Source organism: Pezoporus wallicus, unplaced genomic scaffold, assembly GCF_028554395.1.
Source record: "Pezoporus wallicus isolate ANWC-B61680 ecotype Strahan unplaced genomic scaffold, APGP_CSIRO_Pwel_v1 contig_6464, whole genome shotgun sequence".
Lineage (NCBI taxonomy): Eukaryota > Metazoa > Chordata > Aves > Psittaciformes > Psittacidae > Pezoporus > Pezoporus wallicus.
Window position 1 is genome coordinate 544362 of NW_026642130.1, and position 16343 is coordinate 560704.

A 16343-nucleotide genomic window follows, 5' to 3' on the forward strand; every position below is an offset into this window, starting at 1 on the left:
TGGAACATAATAGAAAGTAATTTCCAAACAGTTAGCCTAATTGGTTGTAATCTGACATTTTGCTACAAGCAAAATATTAAAAGTTTAAAGTCAAAACACATCCCCCACAAAACAGAAGCAAAATGAGGTCGTTTCAAGAGAAAGAGAAACCTGAATCACCCTTCTCTGAAAGTATATTCTAATTTTTTGTTCTAAAAAGTTGGAGGGAGGTGTTTAAGTGAGCAGCCTGCACTCTCCCTGCTCTGAGAGAGCCTGCAGCAAAGCCGTTTAGGAATTCTACAAGCAGCTTTGAAAAGTGCCTTTAAAATTGTAATTCTATACAGCATTACTTCTGAGTGAAGTCAAGCAAGTAATACATAGAATCAACCAGGAAGGAAAAAACCTTTATGATCATCAAATCAAATTACCCCAGGACTGCTAAGACCACCACTAACCCAAGTCACTAAGGACCTCATCTATACAGTTTGTGCACACTTCCAGGGACGGTGATTCCACCACTTCCCTGGGAAGCCTGTTCCAATGCCTGATCACCCTTACAGTGAAGAATTTTTCTCTAGTATCCAGTCTTCATTCTTCTTCTTCATCATCAGGAAAGCTGTACAAGTCAAAACTGACATACAGCTGTGAATGATTTATGGTACCAGCTCTGATGTAACACACAACACTGAAGGAAAACTGAAGATGACTGAAGTGATAGCTAAGCGAGGTTTTAAAGTTCCACAGCAGGATAGAACAGCTTTAAAAGATTTAAGGTGGAAAGAAGATTTTAAGAGCTGAAATTAATTGTTAAATTTACAATCTGTGTCAGAATTAACAGTAAATATACATCTAGCCTAAGAGTGAGATCTAGCTACATTCTTTTCCTTTGGAAAGCTCTGACATCTAGAGGAGGAAAGCACCACCTATAAATATTAGCTTTTAACTCTTGGACTATTCAACAAATGGCTATTCCTGTATACTAAGACCTAGAGCCTGACCATTTCACAGTAGTGACATCCTGCACTTCCATGGGCATTAACAAAAATGTGCTTCACTTATTGAACCGTAATCTCTCTGTCATTATGTATGATTACGGTTATTAAACATCCATGGGATGTGACTGGAATATGGAGTAGAGAACGAAGGCAAGTTGAATGAGTGTCAGGAGTGAAAAAAAACTAAGAGAAAAATCACTTCTTTCAAAAATCTCAACAGAACTATCAGACTTGCAATAAAAAAAAAAAAAAAGAAAGAGATTGGTTTACTTGCCTGTAAGGGGTGGGATGAACAATATATTGCATGCTTTCCTACACAGGACAACTGTTCTTTTGGCCACAGGTCCCACATGACAGGGAATAAATCACAGGCCTCTTGCAAATAAATTTTACAATCCCTAGAGATACTGTATGCCTAGAATGACTGTGGTTAATCTATCAACAGGAGTTATTTCTGGCTACATCTCACCCTCTGTACTTGCCAGTGTCATCTCCCCTCTCCAATACTCAGCAGAAAATTGTATGTGGTTCAGAGGACATGCTACTTGCTGGTTCAGCACCTCCAATAGATTATACTGTGTGCATCTTCTCAAACGTATAGATTATGAATTATGTAGGACAAGAACTATGCGCTCTCTCTGCATTTACTTATGAAGCAATAAAAAAAAAGGTGTACAATACAGGAAAAGAATACAGGTTTAAAATAAAACATCACAAATAACTCCATTTCTCAAGCCATGGTCTACACAATATCACAAAGAAATACATGAAGCCATTGTGGTTTACTACTTTTTCTTAACAGACATGGCCACACAAACAAGGAAATGAGCCAAGTGTTTCAACATTCAGTGTTAAATGCGTGTTGAAGCAAACAGATCAAGACACGCTACTCAAGAGTATTCTAGAAAGCACGCAGTGAGCAGCCACGCTCAGCTTTGCACTGAAGCCTTCTCCTCACCTGTTGGTGTCCCTGGCCACATCCTCGTACACGCTCTGCACTCCAATCTCCAGCCGTGTGCAGCCGTAGGATAACATGTCACTTAAATGCCGCTTCAGGCAGTAATCTGGCCTGGTCTCTATCGTTATCCCAATACATTTTGTCAGGCTTCGTTCTGAATACCTGCAAAAAAACACATCCTCTGTTGAAACGGTGAAGTTGGTAAAGGTAACCTCAAATGTGTTTCCAGCATCTTCCAGGTGAGAGTTTCCATGTCACTATCAGAATTAAAATCCAGGTTAAAACCCTCAAATATCCCAGCAACCGGGGTGCCCTCAAACTCACAGCAGTGCACGGATGAAACAATACACAAATATGTGCTAGTAAAATCTGGGGTTTGCTTTGTATGAAAAACAACTGGGCTTGCAGGACTTTTTTAAACTGTCTTTGTTAGGAAGACAATCCCAGAACAGACTGAGCCTTTAGTACTCACTGTCTGGAAACAAAGCCTGGGTAGCAGGGAAAGTCAGAGCAGGCAATGAGAACCGTGCTCAGTTTTGGGGACAAACCAAAGGCAGTCTGAGCATTTGCTCCCATTCAGACACCAACGATAATATAGGACCTCATGTTAGGGAGAGGCTGGAATGCTCAGTAGATTTTCATTTCATTCCCATAATGTACAGATAAACTGCAGGGATTGGGATCCAGCTACATTCTCACAAGAAAATGTACGTGTCCATGAAAAAATCCACAAACCACTTCCCTTTGTGAGCAAGCAGCATGCCCACAACTTCATTGAAGTCTAATGCTGAAACAAAATTCATTGTTACCCTTTTTCCCCCTCCTCTCCCATTCATCACAGGATGTCAAACAAAGACTAATTGTTCCAGCTAGTAGAAAAATCCACTACTGATGACAAATGGTACGTTACTGACCTACGAGAGAGTAAAACAAAAGAAAAAAGGAATCCAAAGCAGCCTCGCACCAAAGTTCAGGAAAGAAACCATCAATCAACATAATTTCCAACACCACCAGCAAGGACAATATTCCTTTCCGTACAGGAATCATTTCACTTGACTGTCTTTCCTGAAGAATATGGTGGTTGTATAACGGTGAACTGCAGCACCCAGAAATGATTTACAGCTGGAAGAAGGAAAGTTCTTCTTTTGAAACCATTTGAGACTGCAGAGATAATCTAATTCCCAAACTGGGATGGGGGTAGGATTAACAGCCATTGTTTGAGATTAATATCAGTCTCTTTCAATCGTCCCAAATGATGAAGAACTCTGTACTAAATGCTGCTGAAAAGAGGACACCTTGAGTAAGAGATATTATGCTGATACCTGAAAGAATATCATACACCAAAATCACAAGGATGACTAACTTCAGCTCTTTATTAAGTGTTCTATAAGGATTCATCTGATTTCTGGCTCCAGATAGTTGGAAACTTCTGAATCAAAATAAAGCTCCAGAGCCTACCTTAGAGCATGACAGAGGTCCAATCTGACCAAAAAAAAACACCCCAACATCCTCCCTCACACCTGCCCCCAAAATGCAAAAAATCCCCAGTGGGCTCACACTGAATAGCAAAAATATTAACTCCCTTCAAACTGTTAAAGCCTAAGATATATAAAGATCAAGATATCTGGGGGATAGATTGCAATGGGTGTCAAAATAAGCATCTTCAAAAAACCCCAACCCAACAAAACCCACATACAACATTTCAGAGTTTGTGGCTCACTAATCAGGCAGCAAACAGAACAATCGTTTATCGCATCAGGGAAAACACTGCCAACATGTGATTCATTAACATCAGACTGAAAAACACCCACTTTTAAAGACGTGACCAGCAAGAACTGAAGAGAGAAAATTTAGCTAAAGGAGGAGTGGGGGAAGGAGGAAGTCACCAGATAACTCGCCCATCATGCTATAGGGTACATGCTCATTCTGAGCACCTGCAATCAGGCTAGAAATACTGAGGAGACAAAAATCATAGAATCATAGAATAGTTAGGGTTGGAAAGGACCTTAAGATCATCTAGTTCCAATAATTACATCCCCAAATTCATGGCCAAGATGTAAAAGGCTGAATATAATGAATAACAATAGACCCTAAACTGTAACATCTACTACAGGAATCGACAGATTTCAGTACAGTGTAATGGCTGGTAAAACTGTCTTATCCAACTGTATGCCATAAAGAGAAGAGTGGTTAAAGCAACTGCAAAAGCAAGACCAAGATGAACTCCAAACAAATAAAGTAAAACAAGTAAGGAAGCTGGAGAGTGGTTTTTGACAAGGGCCTGTAAGGACAGGGCAAGGGGGAATGGCTTTAACCTGACAGAGGAGAGATCTAGATGAGCTCTTAGGAAGAAGTTCTTCCCTGTGAGGTTGGTGAGGCCCTGGCACAGGTTGCCCAGAGAAGCTGTGGCTGCCCCATCCCTGGCAGTGTTCAAGGACAGGTTGGACAGGGGAGCAATCTGGTCTAGGGATTGGAACTAGATAAGGTTTAAGATCCCTTCCAACCCAAACCATTCTGTGATTCTATGATCCTATAAATTTAATCCAATTCACTGAGTTAAAGCAGGGAGAACCAGTGGAGATATACAGGAGCAGTGAAATATTTTGCTATTTTTTTTTTTTTTTTAAGGGGGCATGAAGTATTTGAGACCTCTACACTGGCAGGGCAGTAGTACTGTTGTCTTCTGGTCCAACATAATCCTCTGCCATGGGCACTACCCATCACCCCAAATCACTACCTAGGAAGAGGAGATCATCCAAATAAAGACCAAGGCAAAGAAACAGCCTTTCCCTGTGTGCTTCATCAGCTGTCTACCTCATCCAGCAGGAGACCCACATTTTACCTCCATCTGCTGACAACATATCTATGGAAGTTCTTGTTGCCCTATAATCCCTAGGAATTTCAAATCCAGCTAAGTTAAACTTTCCTGATATGCCCTCTGCTTGCCTGTATTCCTTCTGGGTATCCCAAACCTCCTTTCACCTTCCGCACGCAGTCCTTTTTCCATGTTTGAGCTTCATCAGGATGTCCCCATTACGCTGTTAAGCGAAGCTGGTGACCTGTTGCACTTGCTTAGTGTCCTGCACATCAGGATGCATTGTCTCTGCAATTTGAAGAGGTTGTCCTGGAAGAGCAGCTAAGCTCACCTGAGTTTACTCACCCTTCAAGGCATCCTCCCAAGGGATCCTGGAAAGGTTCTGTTGTCCTGAATTCTGAGGTCTTTAATCTGCTACTTGCATCCCTTGGGATCTTGAGCTCTGACATCTCAGAGTCATTGCAGCTAAGACCACACCTCTCCCCAGCTTGCTCTTTGAGAGCAGCAGATCCAGGAAAGCGCCTCTCCTAGGCACTGGATGAACCAACTATTTCCAAATACCACCATAATGCACTCCAGAAATCTCCAAAAATTAGTTGTGTTCCACCATGTTGCCATTCTAGCAGGGATCAGGGTGTCAGACTAGGCTCAAGGAGTTTTGCATATTGTTCACTATGTGCATATATTCTAATGCTTCATCACTTTCATACTTTTTCTTAGCACCATTTTCAAGCATATTTTTGTTGCCTTTGATACCAAAAACAGCCAAAGAACTTTGCAGACACACCAGTACTATATCCAGATGGAATATGATTTGCCTATTCCTACCCAATTTTCCACTATTAATATAGTCAAGGGTAATTTGGCTGCTGAATCATACAGTTAGCTCATGATAATGCAACTTAACTCACAAATGTTTTCTAGATATTTCGCTGCTTCTCAGAATAGAATCCTGCACCATTCCAAGAAAAACAGCTTTACATTTTCCCATAATAAAATACACAGCTTGCTCATATAGAAATTACTATGGAATACAGGTTTATCCCTTATATGCCCACCTCCAATATTGGTGTCTCCTGCCAACCCTTCGAAATCACTACACAAGCATTAAACAGTAGTCCCAGAGGCAAAACCCAACAGAACCCTATTAGAAGCCATTCAGGTCAATGACAATATTTTTCTGCTATGTCTGGTTTGGAAACCAATGAAATGGGTGACACATTGTTCTACTCTCTTTTTTAATGTCAAAATGTCTCACTATACCAGGTCAATTTTCTTGCAGAAGTTTATGCATACTTACACTTAATTTCTCAAAAAAAAACCCAAAACAACCCAACACAAAAACAACCAACCCTGCAAGCTCACTAACAGGATACAATGATGTATCATGATAATGGACAGGATGGATTTGCCTTCACTTAATCTTCAAAAACAACAGATATCTAGGCACATAACCTGCAACAATGGCATGCTAGCCAAGGCAGATATGAAGAGGGAACACTTTCCATCCAATTAGGCAGAAAGCCTGAAAAGCAGATACCTAGAGCTCTGAAGAAAGTGATTTTAGGATACTCACACACAAGAGTGTCTGACACAAGATGACCTTGGTTATGACCAAGACAAGCAGAACTATTACCAAAAAAAGCAAAAGAGAGCAAGCTCTGAGGAATTAGATGAACCCAAGCTGGAAACTACACCCATGATGGCCTTATATATTCAAGTTCACCCGATTTCCAAGTTCATTTTTGCATTAATATTTATGAAGTGCATTTCTTATGGAACCAGAAAGAGAAAATGGATTTTATCTTCTCAGGCAGCAACAAGTATCTTACAGTGTTTCTCCTCCTTCCCTGGAACAGTCTTACTCGTTAGTTGCAATACAACAGTGCTGAGGAACCCCATATAATCAAAAGAACAATCAGAAATCAAGCCAAGTGTACAGCACAAGATGGCAGTGGGGCAATTTTAATAACAGACTGACCACAGAGAAGAATTATGCAAATAAAGTTGTGGTTAAGCCATACAAATGAAAGAAATTAGGTACAGAGAAACCTTAAGATTTGCTCAGATATTACTATTCTAAGTCAGTTCTTTTCAGCATGATTACAAATTGCCTGAAATAGGAAGTCAGAAAGGAGAGTCTATTAATTTTAATAATTACAGAATTTTTGACTGAATTTTCAGAGAAAGCTGGTACATTAAATAGACCTTCTTAGAATCTACCTCTTATTTAAGTTCTGGGGGTTTAGATCAAAAAACCACCTACCTCTCCACCAGACACAGCAGTTTAACGTAGAGTTTCAAATGCTTTCTCACTTAAAGAAAAAACAGACACCACAGTTCTGGCATAAAACAACTCATTCAACAAAGACTCTACTTGCTCTTGATTAAACCTGGTCTACAGACAAAAAGTCTCATCCACTAAGAGACCTGAACATCAAAGACTCAATTATTTACAATCCATACCACATCACTTTCTAAACTCCCTGGTTGGGATCAGAGTGGCACGATGCCAGACAACACCAAAAGATGTGCCTCCTCCCAGAAAGCATAGAAAAGATAAACTGTAAGAATAAAGCTGGGGAGTTAACACAGTGTGCATACAGTACATTAATCACATGCCTTTAAACCATTTATCTGTTTCACATGTTTCAGGCTAGCAGAGTACATAAAGAGGAAGTAAAGGGAGAAGAAAAAGAGCAGAAAAAGGCGCAAGAAGCAGGAAAAGGTTAAGGCGCAAGAAGCAGGAAAAGGTTAAAGCACAAGAAGCTCAAAGGCAGCAACAAAGAGAACCTCTCATACGGAGACAGGCTGAGAGAGCTGGGCTTGTTCAGCCTGGAGAAGTCTCCACAGAGACCTTAGAGCAGCTTCCAGTGCCTAAAGGGGCTGACAAGAAAGCTGGAGAGGGGCTTTTGACAAAGGCCTGTAGGGACAGGACAAGGGGGAATGGCTTTAAACTGAAGAGGGGCAATTTAGCTTAGATATAAGGAAGAAGTTGTACCCTGTGAGGGTGGTCAGGCCCTGGCACAGGTTGCCCTGAGAAGCTGGGGCTGCCCCATCCCTGGCAGTGTTCAAGGCCAGGTTGGACAGGGCTTGGAGCAACCTGGTCCAGTGGAAGGTGTTCCTACCTGTGTCAAGGTGTTGGAACTGGATGAGCTTTAAGGTCCCTTCCAACCCAAACCATTCTGTGATTCTGTGAAACTCCAAGAGCAAGAAGCATTTAGCTGCACCTGTCTATATGGAAAGAAGGAAAGGATCTAGAACAACTCTTCCAACCCAACAGTCCCCAAATATGTGCCTGCAGAGCATTCCAGCACTACTTTAAAAGCCAAAGAAAACCTTCTGAAAAGGCAAAGTTGGAATAAATTCTGAAGATGTTCACATTACTTGATCACCGTTGTTGTCAATGGATTATCTGACAGCAGAAATTTCCACAAAATGTGGTGCTCAGTATTCATACACGTTGCAACAAGTGGTCACAACTGAGCTGGGAAGGTGAAGGTACTGCTGCCTGTCTACCTTCAGCCTATTCCAATGGAAAAAAAGGAATAAAAAACCAGTTGCAAACCTGCCTTAGAAGCAGTTCATAGAGTCTTGTGGAAAGAGGGAAGTTGTAGAGGCCTGGGTGGGAAAAAGAAGAATTTTAATCAGCAACTAAAAGAGCTCTCAGCAGAAGATTCCTGGCCTTAACTTTGTCAACAACCAAGATTGTGAACATCCAGCATCTCAAACAAGTCTAATGTCTTAAAAAAACAACCTTCCTGTGCCCTTGACTCCAAGACGCATGGTCCTAGGTGTGACACAACTACAGGTGTTCAAGACAGATAATGACATCTATACACATGGAATTAACACAAAACCTAACACTACTGCTTTTTGAAAAGAGGAAACTTCCAATATGATACACAAGGATCACCTACTACTTAAATGACCTTCTTCTTCTTGATCTCATAGCTCTGCTTTAGCATATGCCAATCTCCAAAACACAGTTAGCAATAATTAATTTAATATCTACAATTTCCTGCCAGTAAACCAAACAGGTGGCATCTTAACTCATTCAACAGATTTCAAAAGTTGCATGTTTGATGACTGCCCAGAGCAGGTATTTCTGAATGCTCAAACACTGGTAATTTGGGTTTTTACTGCTCCCTTTTTATTACAACATTTCAGCGTTTTGTTTATCACTGCTACCAGGAGTACAATGGATTTCTTTGGTTTCTTAGCAGCACCAGTTTCCCAAGGTTCAGTTTTCAAATACTGAACAACTTAGTTACCTAAAATAAGGTCATTTATTGACTAAAACATAATTTTCCAATTTTGATAAAGTTAACAGTATTTACTGCTGAAAGACAAGTGAAAAAAATATAATATTTGCTCTTCTGAAATGCCACTAACAGATAAGTCATATGTAATTACACTCCCTCCTGCTGTGTCACTTGGTCTTCAAAATCCAGGGTCACATCTTTGTTCAAAATCACATTCATTCAGAAGCAAAACCCCAACAACTTACCAGTTTTCTCCCTTTCTTGTTTACCAAATTGTAACCACAATGAATGGATCCAACATCTGAAAATCCTCCCAGGAAAAAGCACAGCATGAGCAGAAGCAGCACAGCTATGCTAACACACTTTAGGCCTAGTCAGAGCAGGGCTCTTTGCATGGGCTAATTAAACGCCTGGCTGTAACAACAAGGAGATAATGGTGTTGGCTATAGAGCGGAGAGGGTGGGAGGGTTGTTTGGTTTATTTTTATATCATTCACAGCTTTCATAGAGCAGTGCCATGTCAAGGACCTCTGGGCAAGAAGGCTGCAGCTTTGCCGGAGGGACCCTGCCATTCACAACAGCCAGGACAGAGCCATGCACAAGAGCTGCTCTGCTCTCACCATGCTGGGATCATAAATGCACAATCATTTCAGAAGCCAGAAGCCAAAATCACTGCCTTAGCTCCTGCTCAAGAGGCAAAAACAGGACACTGAACAGAAAACCCTGACAGGACCGTCTAACACCGCAGGCTTATTTTCTAAGCTCCCATCCCTCAAGTTCAAGGCAATAGCCACATAACATTTTTTCAGCAACAGATTATTGGCAAACTGAAAACACCAGCATGAGCAAGCATATGCTAGAGTGAAAGATTTCAAACCAGAAAAATCAGATATGCATGGCTCTAGCAGGAGCCGAGTTGCTATTTTACCTACCTCTGTTAAAACTAAAAGGAGGGGAAGGGCGGGGGGGAATACTAAGACAAGACTAATATAGACAAGTGTTCATCTCCTCCTCCCTTATGTTAACTCTCTGCCTTTCTCAAACCTGTCCCATTGAGCAGAGCCAAATTACAGTCTTGGAGACTGAAGTCTTCACATTTCTCCCAGAACAGAAGCAGCACCACAAGCTACCAGCTTCCTTGTCCCAAGGAACAGGGAGAGCAGAGTCCCTGAACTGCCTTCAGAGATAAAGATGTCATTGTCCCACTTGTCAGGCCACACTGGGAATACTGTGTGCAGTTTTGGTCCTTGCCATACAAAAAAAGATGTGGATGGGCTGGAGGGGGCCCAGAGAAGGGCCACAAAGATGATCCAAGCACTGGGCAGCCGTGTGAGGAAAAGCTGAGCTTGTTCAGACTGGAGACAAGAAGGTTCAGTGGAGACCTTATCCCCGTGTTCTAGCATTTAAAGGGCGGCTACAAATACGACAGAGACTCCCTTTTGACCAGGGGTGATGGGCACAAGTTACTCCTGGGGAGATTCCGACGACACCAGAGGAAAATTTATCACAATGAGAACAATCAGCCATTGGAATCAACTCCCCAGGGAAGTAGTGGACTCCTAAACATTTTCCACTGTTAAGATTCAGCTAGACAGAGTGCTGGGCCACTTAGTCTAGGTCATGCTTGGCCAGGAGAGGATGGATGAGATGATCCTTGAGGTCCCTTCCAATCTGGGATTCTTTGATTCCATGACTGAATCAATGTTTATCCTTTGTCTTCTCCATGCCACTCAGGATTTCACAGATCTCTATCATACCACTTTGAGATATTTTTCCCCCGTTCCACAGTATCATTTCCCTTCTCCCTCTTCCCTTTCTTTTTAAAAAGAAGAACTGAACAGAGTGTGAAGGCACCGCTGAATTACATGGCAGCAAAACACTATTTCTCCGGTTGCTCTCTATTCCCTTCATTATATAACCCTGGGGGGCTGAAACTAGGTGAGCTTTAAGGTTCCTTCTACCCAAACCATTTTACAATTCCATGATTCAGATGGCCAGAAGCTTGAAGATGCTATGAAGCTCTGGGCTTGCTGCAGAAGAGGGTAAGACCTCCTGTGCCAAAGAGCAGCCCCTCTCCTGTTTAAGGGGAAAAAAAATAGTTTACAAGTAACTACATGCCCTTCCAAGCTACCAAAACCACACAGGTCACTTCTGAAGTGGGGAAAAAGCCCCTGCATGAGGGTCATCAACCCCAAACAGTGTTATTTTCAAACCCATTTGTCAGTTTATAGTGCAAAATAAAAGCTTGGGAAAAAAAAATGCTCAGCACAATGAGAGAAAATTGGAGACGCTTTAAGCTATAAAGTTTTAGAAACCATTAAATGCATTTCTCAGTAACAATTTGGGTATTTCTGGCCAATATTCCAGGATAAACACTAAATACAGAGTGCTACTCTTTGCTTTAAGCACCGATTCTGTGCAGCACAGTGGCCTTCACCCACACAGTCTTTCAAGGGGAGAGAAGCAGAAGGCTTTAGGCTGCCTTTGGTTAATATTTCATTTTGGTCAATTTTGCCTTTCTGGTCTCTTTTTGCCAAGCAACATAAAAATCTAAAACCAACTAGCTCTTAGCCCCATTTCACTGTCCCTTAAGTGGATTCCAGTACAATTATCTGACCTTTAGTTAAATTCCACCTCTACCAGGCAATCAATATCAGCTATTCCCACAGGACAGGTTTTACTCTACATCCCTCTCTCTTTTTATCCAAGTGTAGGGAAGCAAACTAACACATCCCATGAACAACAAATCATGTCACCACAGTGATGCTGAAGCACAAGCAGCTTGTCAACCTGCTACATACAGCAAAACGAAGACTGTTATAAAACTTGCTTGAGGAGATGCCCAAGATTTGCCCTTGATTTCTCGTATCTTTGCTGCGCAATTTACTTCAGGGAAACTTGAAAGAACAACAATTTAAATGTCTGTTGCCAAATCAATAATGATCAACAATTAGGTCCTAATTATACAGACAGTTTACCATGCAATAGTCAATATGTAGTTACAGATGCACACTGAAAAGGGAACTGAGAGAAAAAAAAATCCTTTTATCTACAATTATGAAAGAAATGACACAACAGTCTTTTGTATTAAATCTAAACTGAAGTTCAAGTTTTTCTTCCTACAGCTGATGAGACAGACAGCACTAGGTGACACTTTTATGTATTTTTGTAAAAGTCTGGTTCTAATTTCAGTTCTGATATTGCCTGGCTGTGGCCTAGGGAGAGATGTATACTCTTCACAACAACCACTTCTTGCTGTTATTGAGGAAAATAACCACTTTTGCTGCTGTGGTGCTGCATAGAGTTCTGACAACTCTATCTCCTAAAAGCTATTGTAGCATAAAGACAGTGTCCAGCAAAGACCTTGCTTTGTAGTTTCTGCATCTCCCTATTAAACAGAATTCATCTCACCCCCATCCAACACTCCAATATAAACATTTAGCTTGAGGAAGAAAAAAACAACTTGATTGTTGCTTTGAGGAAACAAAGAAATTGTATCAACAAAATTATAAACAGAGCTAATAAAAAGCAGTCATCAGCCAAAACTGCCAGCAAAAAGCTACGGTTTATCTAATCTTCTTCTCTTTTAGCTTGTTGCTAAAAAGCTGCAGTATGATCTCCTCAGATGGCTACAAACCCATGCACTTGTTTTCTCCATGCTCGTAAAACCACACGTTCAGGCAGAGGCTTGCTGCAGTAGACTGCAAGAAATGGTGGTGCCATTTCCCTGGCTCCATTCTCTGTCCATCACAGCTCCAACTAAGGTGCCAACAGCTACTCAACTTTTAATGGTGATTGAGCTCATCGCTTTGGAAAACTTTCAGTTTTTAGCTGCTACAGTAGGTTAAAGCTATCTCATCCCTAGGCACACACATCCCTCTCAACTCCAGTGAAGAGGTGTTGGTCCCGAGGAGCAAGATCCTTCTAAGGAGTAAAGTCAAACATTTCCTATCATGGCCACAACCCCCTGCAAATGGCACAACCTGGCTTACAACAAGACAAATACACCAGAGAGGAGACAAAAAAAAGAGTGCAACCAAAGGCGAGCAAACGTTTGTGTCTTCTTAGAGGTGGGAAAAAGCAAAGACCTGAAAAGCAGAACAGGACCAAGAACCAACACTGGAAGAAATAGGAGTATGTTACAAAAAGCTATGTTACATCAAAAACCAGCAGAAGCTCAAGGACTCAGAAGTCAGAGATGAAGAAGGAAACATGTCCTCTTGCCCAAGCCTGCAATGGAGCCAAGAATCTGGGCATGGGATCCAGCCGATGGACACAAACACCCACATTGAGCTGGCAGTCAGCTCAGGCCAGGCAACAGAATCCAGAGACGCAAACCAAGCACGGGTGTCTGCTTCAGCACAAGGTGGATCCTGGTCTAGGCTCTGCTGGCTACATCTTGGCTGGCTGCAAGGGGAGATCAGGCACCCAGTTTACATAGAAATACAGGAACTGAGCTGTCTTATCCCCCATCTCACCTCAGAGCTGTTAGCATGTTCCAGTATTTAAAGAGTGGCTACACAGAAGATAGAGACACACTTTTTAGAAGGAGTCACATGGAAAAGACAAAGGTAATGGGCACAAGTTATTCCTGGGGAGATTTCAGTTGGACACAAGGAAAATTTTTCACAATGAGAACAACCAGCCGTTGGAATAATCTCCCCAGGGAAGTGGTGACTCCCCAGCATTGGACACTTTTAAGCTCTGGCTGGACAGGGTTATGCTTTGGGTCATGCCTTGCCTGGGTCATGATTTGCCAGGAGAGGCTGGAGCAGATGACCCCTGAGGTCCTCTCCAACCTGGGATTCTAGGATTCTAAGATCTCTGGAGGGAAACAAGGCAAAGGTTTTGCAAGAAAGAGAAAACCAGGTAATCGCATAATCCAAGCCCAGAGGGTGACCAAATTCAGGCTGCAAAAACACTCCCAGCTCTGCCAGTTTTCAGCTTTTGAGTACTTGACTTCACAAACTGATGGGCCATGAGGAGGCACCAAGTCCCAGAGCACATCAGCTGCAACACATTGCAGAAAGACATATTTCAAAAGCAAACAGCCTCTGCTTAGTACAGCATTTACAAAATAGTCCCAGGAAAACCACTTCTTGACATCCTTCCATAGGAGTATGAAAATTAAACCTGCCTTCTTTTTTCCATGCTTACTGCACCCACAATGTTACTAGAAAATGACTTTTCTTTCAAATTAATTTAGCACTGTTGAAAGGCAATGGATCTCAGTTTACAATATCAATGAGGCAAGCACAGCACAGCTGAGGGAACTATAAACCACATCTCACTCTTCTACCAGCCTATTTCAATTTAGGCTGGAAAGCAGTCTCTGCTGGAAGAAGGAAAATACATACTGCAGGTCCTGCATTAGCTCTCCAGGGCATGGGAGTATTAGTCGAAGATCCTTTGCATCCTAATGGAGCTCAAAGCAATTGCTAATGTGTGATGTTCTGCCCACTTTGAAAATCAGAATACAAAAGTACCTAAGGCGTGCTGCTGTAATACAGGCATCGGTGTAATACTTTCTGTGTCAGGAAGGAAATTAACCCAGAAAACTTATTTAGTAGATGCCACACCATCTCTACAAGACATTAACTGTGGATCACTAGCACAATTTGAACTAGAACCATGTCGTTGTCAGGCCAGGTTCATATTCATACAGGTGACCGAGCCATGTAAAAAATTCTATCTCCAGTTACCAATCCCAGCTGACCACTCAGATCCCATCCTCACATTAACATGTCAGCACAGGTCACTGGAGAACTTGTTATGCTTGCCAAATTACACACGCACAGCAGTGAAGCAGCAAAAATGAGAAAAGTATTCCCTTTGGCAGGTGTTCAGCAGTAATTTGCTGAAAATGTACAAAAAAAAAAAGGCACTGAAATTCATTATTTAGCTTTGACAAAGTCATGACCGCAAGGACCATCATCCCTTCCACTGGTGCAGGATAAAATATGGATCAATAGCATTTACAGATATTGCTAAATCTCCTGTAGCTCAGATTTCTGTTATGAATAAATACTACCACCCTGTAAACCTCTGACAAAAATGTATTTCGTTCTAGCGTCCACACAAATATGTGAGTATGGCTTCCTTAAATCTACCCTCCTTAGTCACTTATGTTCAGTCACAAACCTGAATATTTCACATGCAGGAGAAAATGCTGTGCAAATATTGAACAAGACAGATAACTGGATAGGCAATCACTTTCCATAGCTGCAGGAGGAACAAAAGAAGATGAACAGCTCCCCATAATAAGATTAGGATCTCACGAAATGATTTTCAGTTACACATCTTCCAAATAACACACTCTTCAGCTTCTAGAATTTGGGTCTTGCAGTAGAAAATATGCAATGCGAAAGTAACAGAATGACAACAAAGGGCAGTCAGCTTTGGGAAAATTTAGAAATCAAAATGGTTTGGGCTGAAGTAACGTTAAAGCTCATCTAGTTCCAACCCCCAGATTTCTTGTAGGCCCCTTTAGATTTTGGAAGGCTGTTCTAAGGTCTCCCCTCAAATTTGCTCAAATTCTGCAAGTTGGAAAGATGTCACCCATACTGAAGGCATTCAGAGGTAAACACTCGACAATAAACAGGTTTTAAATGGCAAACATGGCTCCTGAACCATGTCTGAGTCACATCCAAAGCTGGAAACAAAGAAAATCTGCCTGCTTCACCAGAACTAGTTAGGAACAAGCCCCCAGATCTCTGGAAACAAAAGGAAATTTAGGCAGAATCTCTGTTGTAAACGATCTGGCACTAAAACAACAGCCAGTTATCTCCTGCCTGGCACAGAGGCACAGAAAATCACTGCCCAGTCAGATGTCCTGAGAGATTTGACAGACAAGGTCTAATGGATACAGCCACAGCAATTTGCAGTGTGGCTGCCTCCTGCTATTTGCTTCCTTCTCTGCCAGAAGCTGCTGCCGGCACGGGAGGAGATGTAGAACTGGATTAAGTACCCGCACACCTTGATTCCCCAGATTACTGCTAGAATAGGATCTTAAACCAGCAATTACAGCAGTTTGTGCTGGAGCTGCTTCCAGAGCCTACCTGTCACACACCTGCTCATTACGGCAAGTCAAGAGGTGAGATCTGACTATCAAATTCTGGCAATTTATAGTGGGGCAATTTAACACCCTGAGCTCCCCCCAGCCAAAGATTCTTCTGAAATCGCTGTATGCTCCAGATGACATTAATTTGCCACAGGGTGAACGCTGGCAGCTGAAGGGTGGACAGCTATGTTTAGCTGCTTGTTTAGGAAGCAGTAACCTCAAGCAGAGGGTCAAGGTAGATAAAAGGAGAACACTAACCTCTTAAATCGCCC

At 41.9% G+C, this 16343-nt stretch overlaps 1 protein-coding gene across 1 annotated transcript in view; it reads right to left on the reverse strand.

Moving 5' to 3' along the window:
- The window catches only part of ELP3 (elongator acetyltransferase complex subunit 3), a 93635-nt gene that overhangs the window by 61434 nt on the left and 15858 nt on the right, over positions 1 to 16343 (reverse strand). Inside the window, exon 8 of the mRNA XM_057427548.1 lies at positions 1933 to 2094. Coding sequence (XP_057283531.1) covers positions 1933 to 2094 — 162 coding nt within the window. The remainder of the gene's footprint in view (positions 1 to 1932; positions 2095 to 16343) is intronic.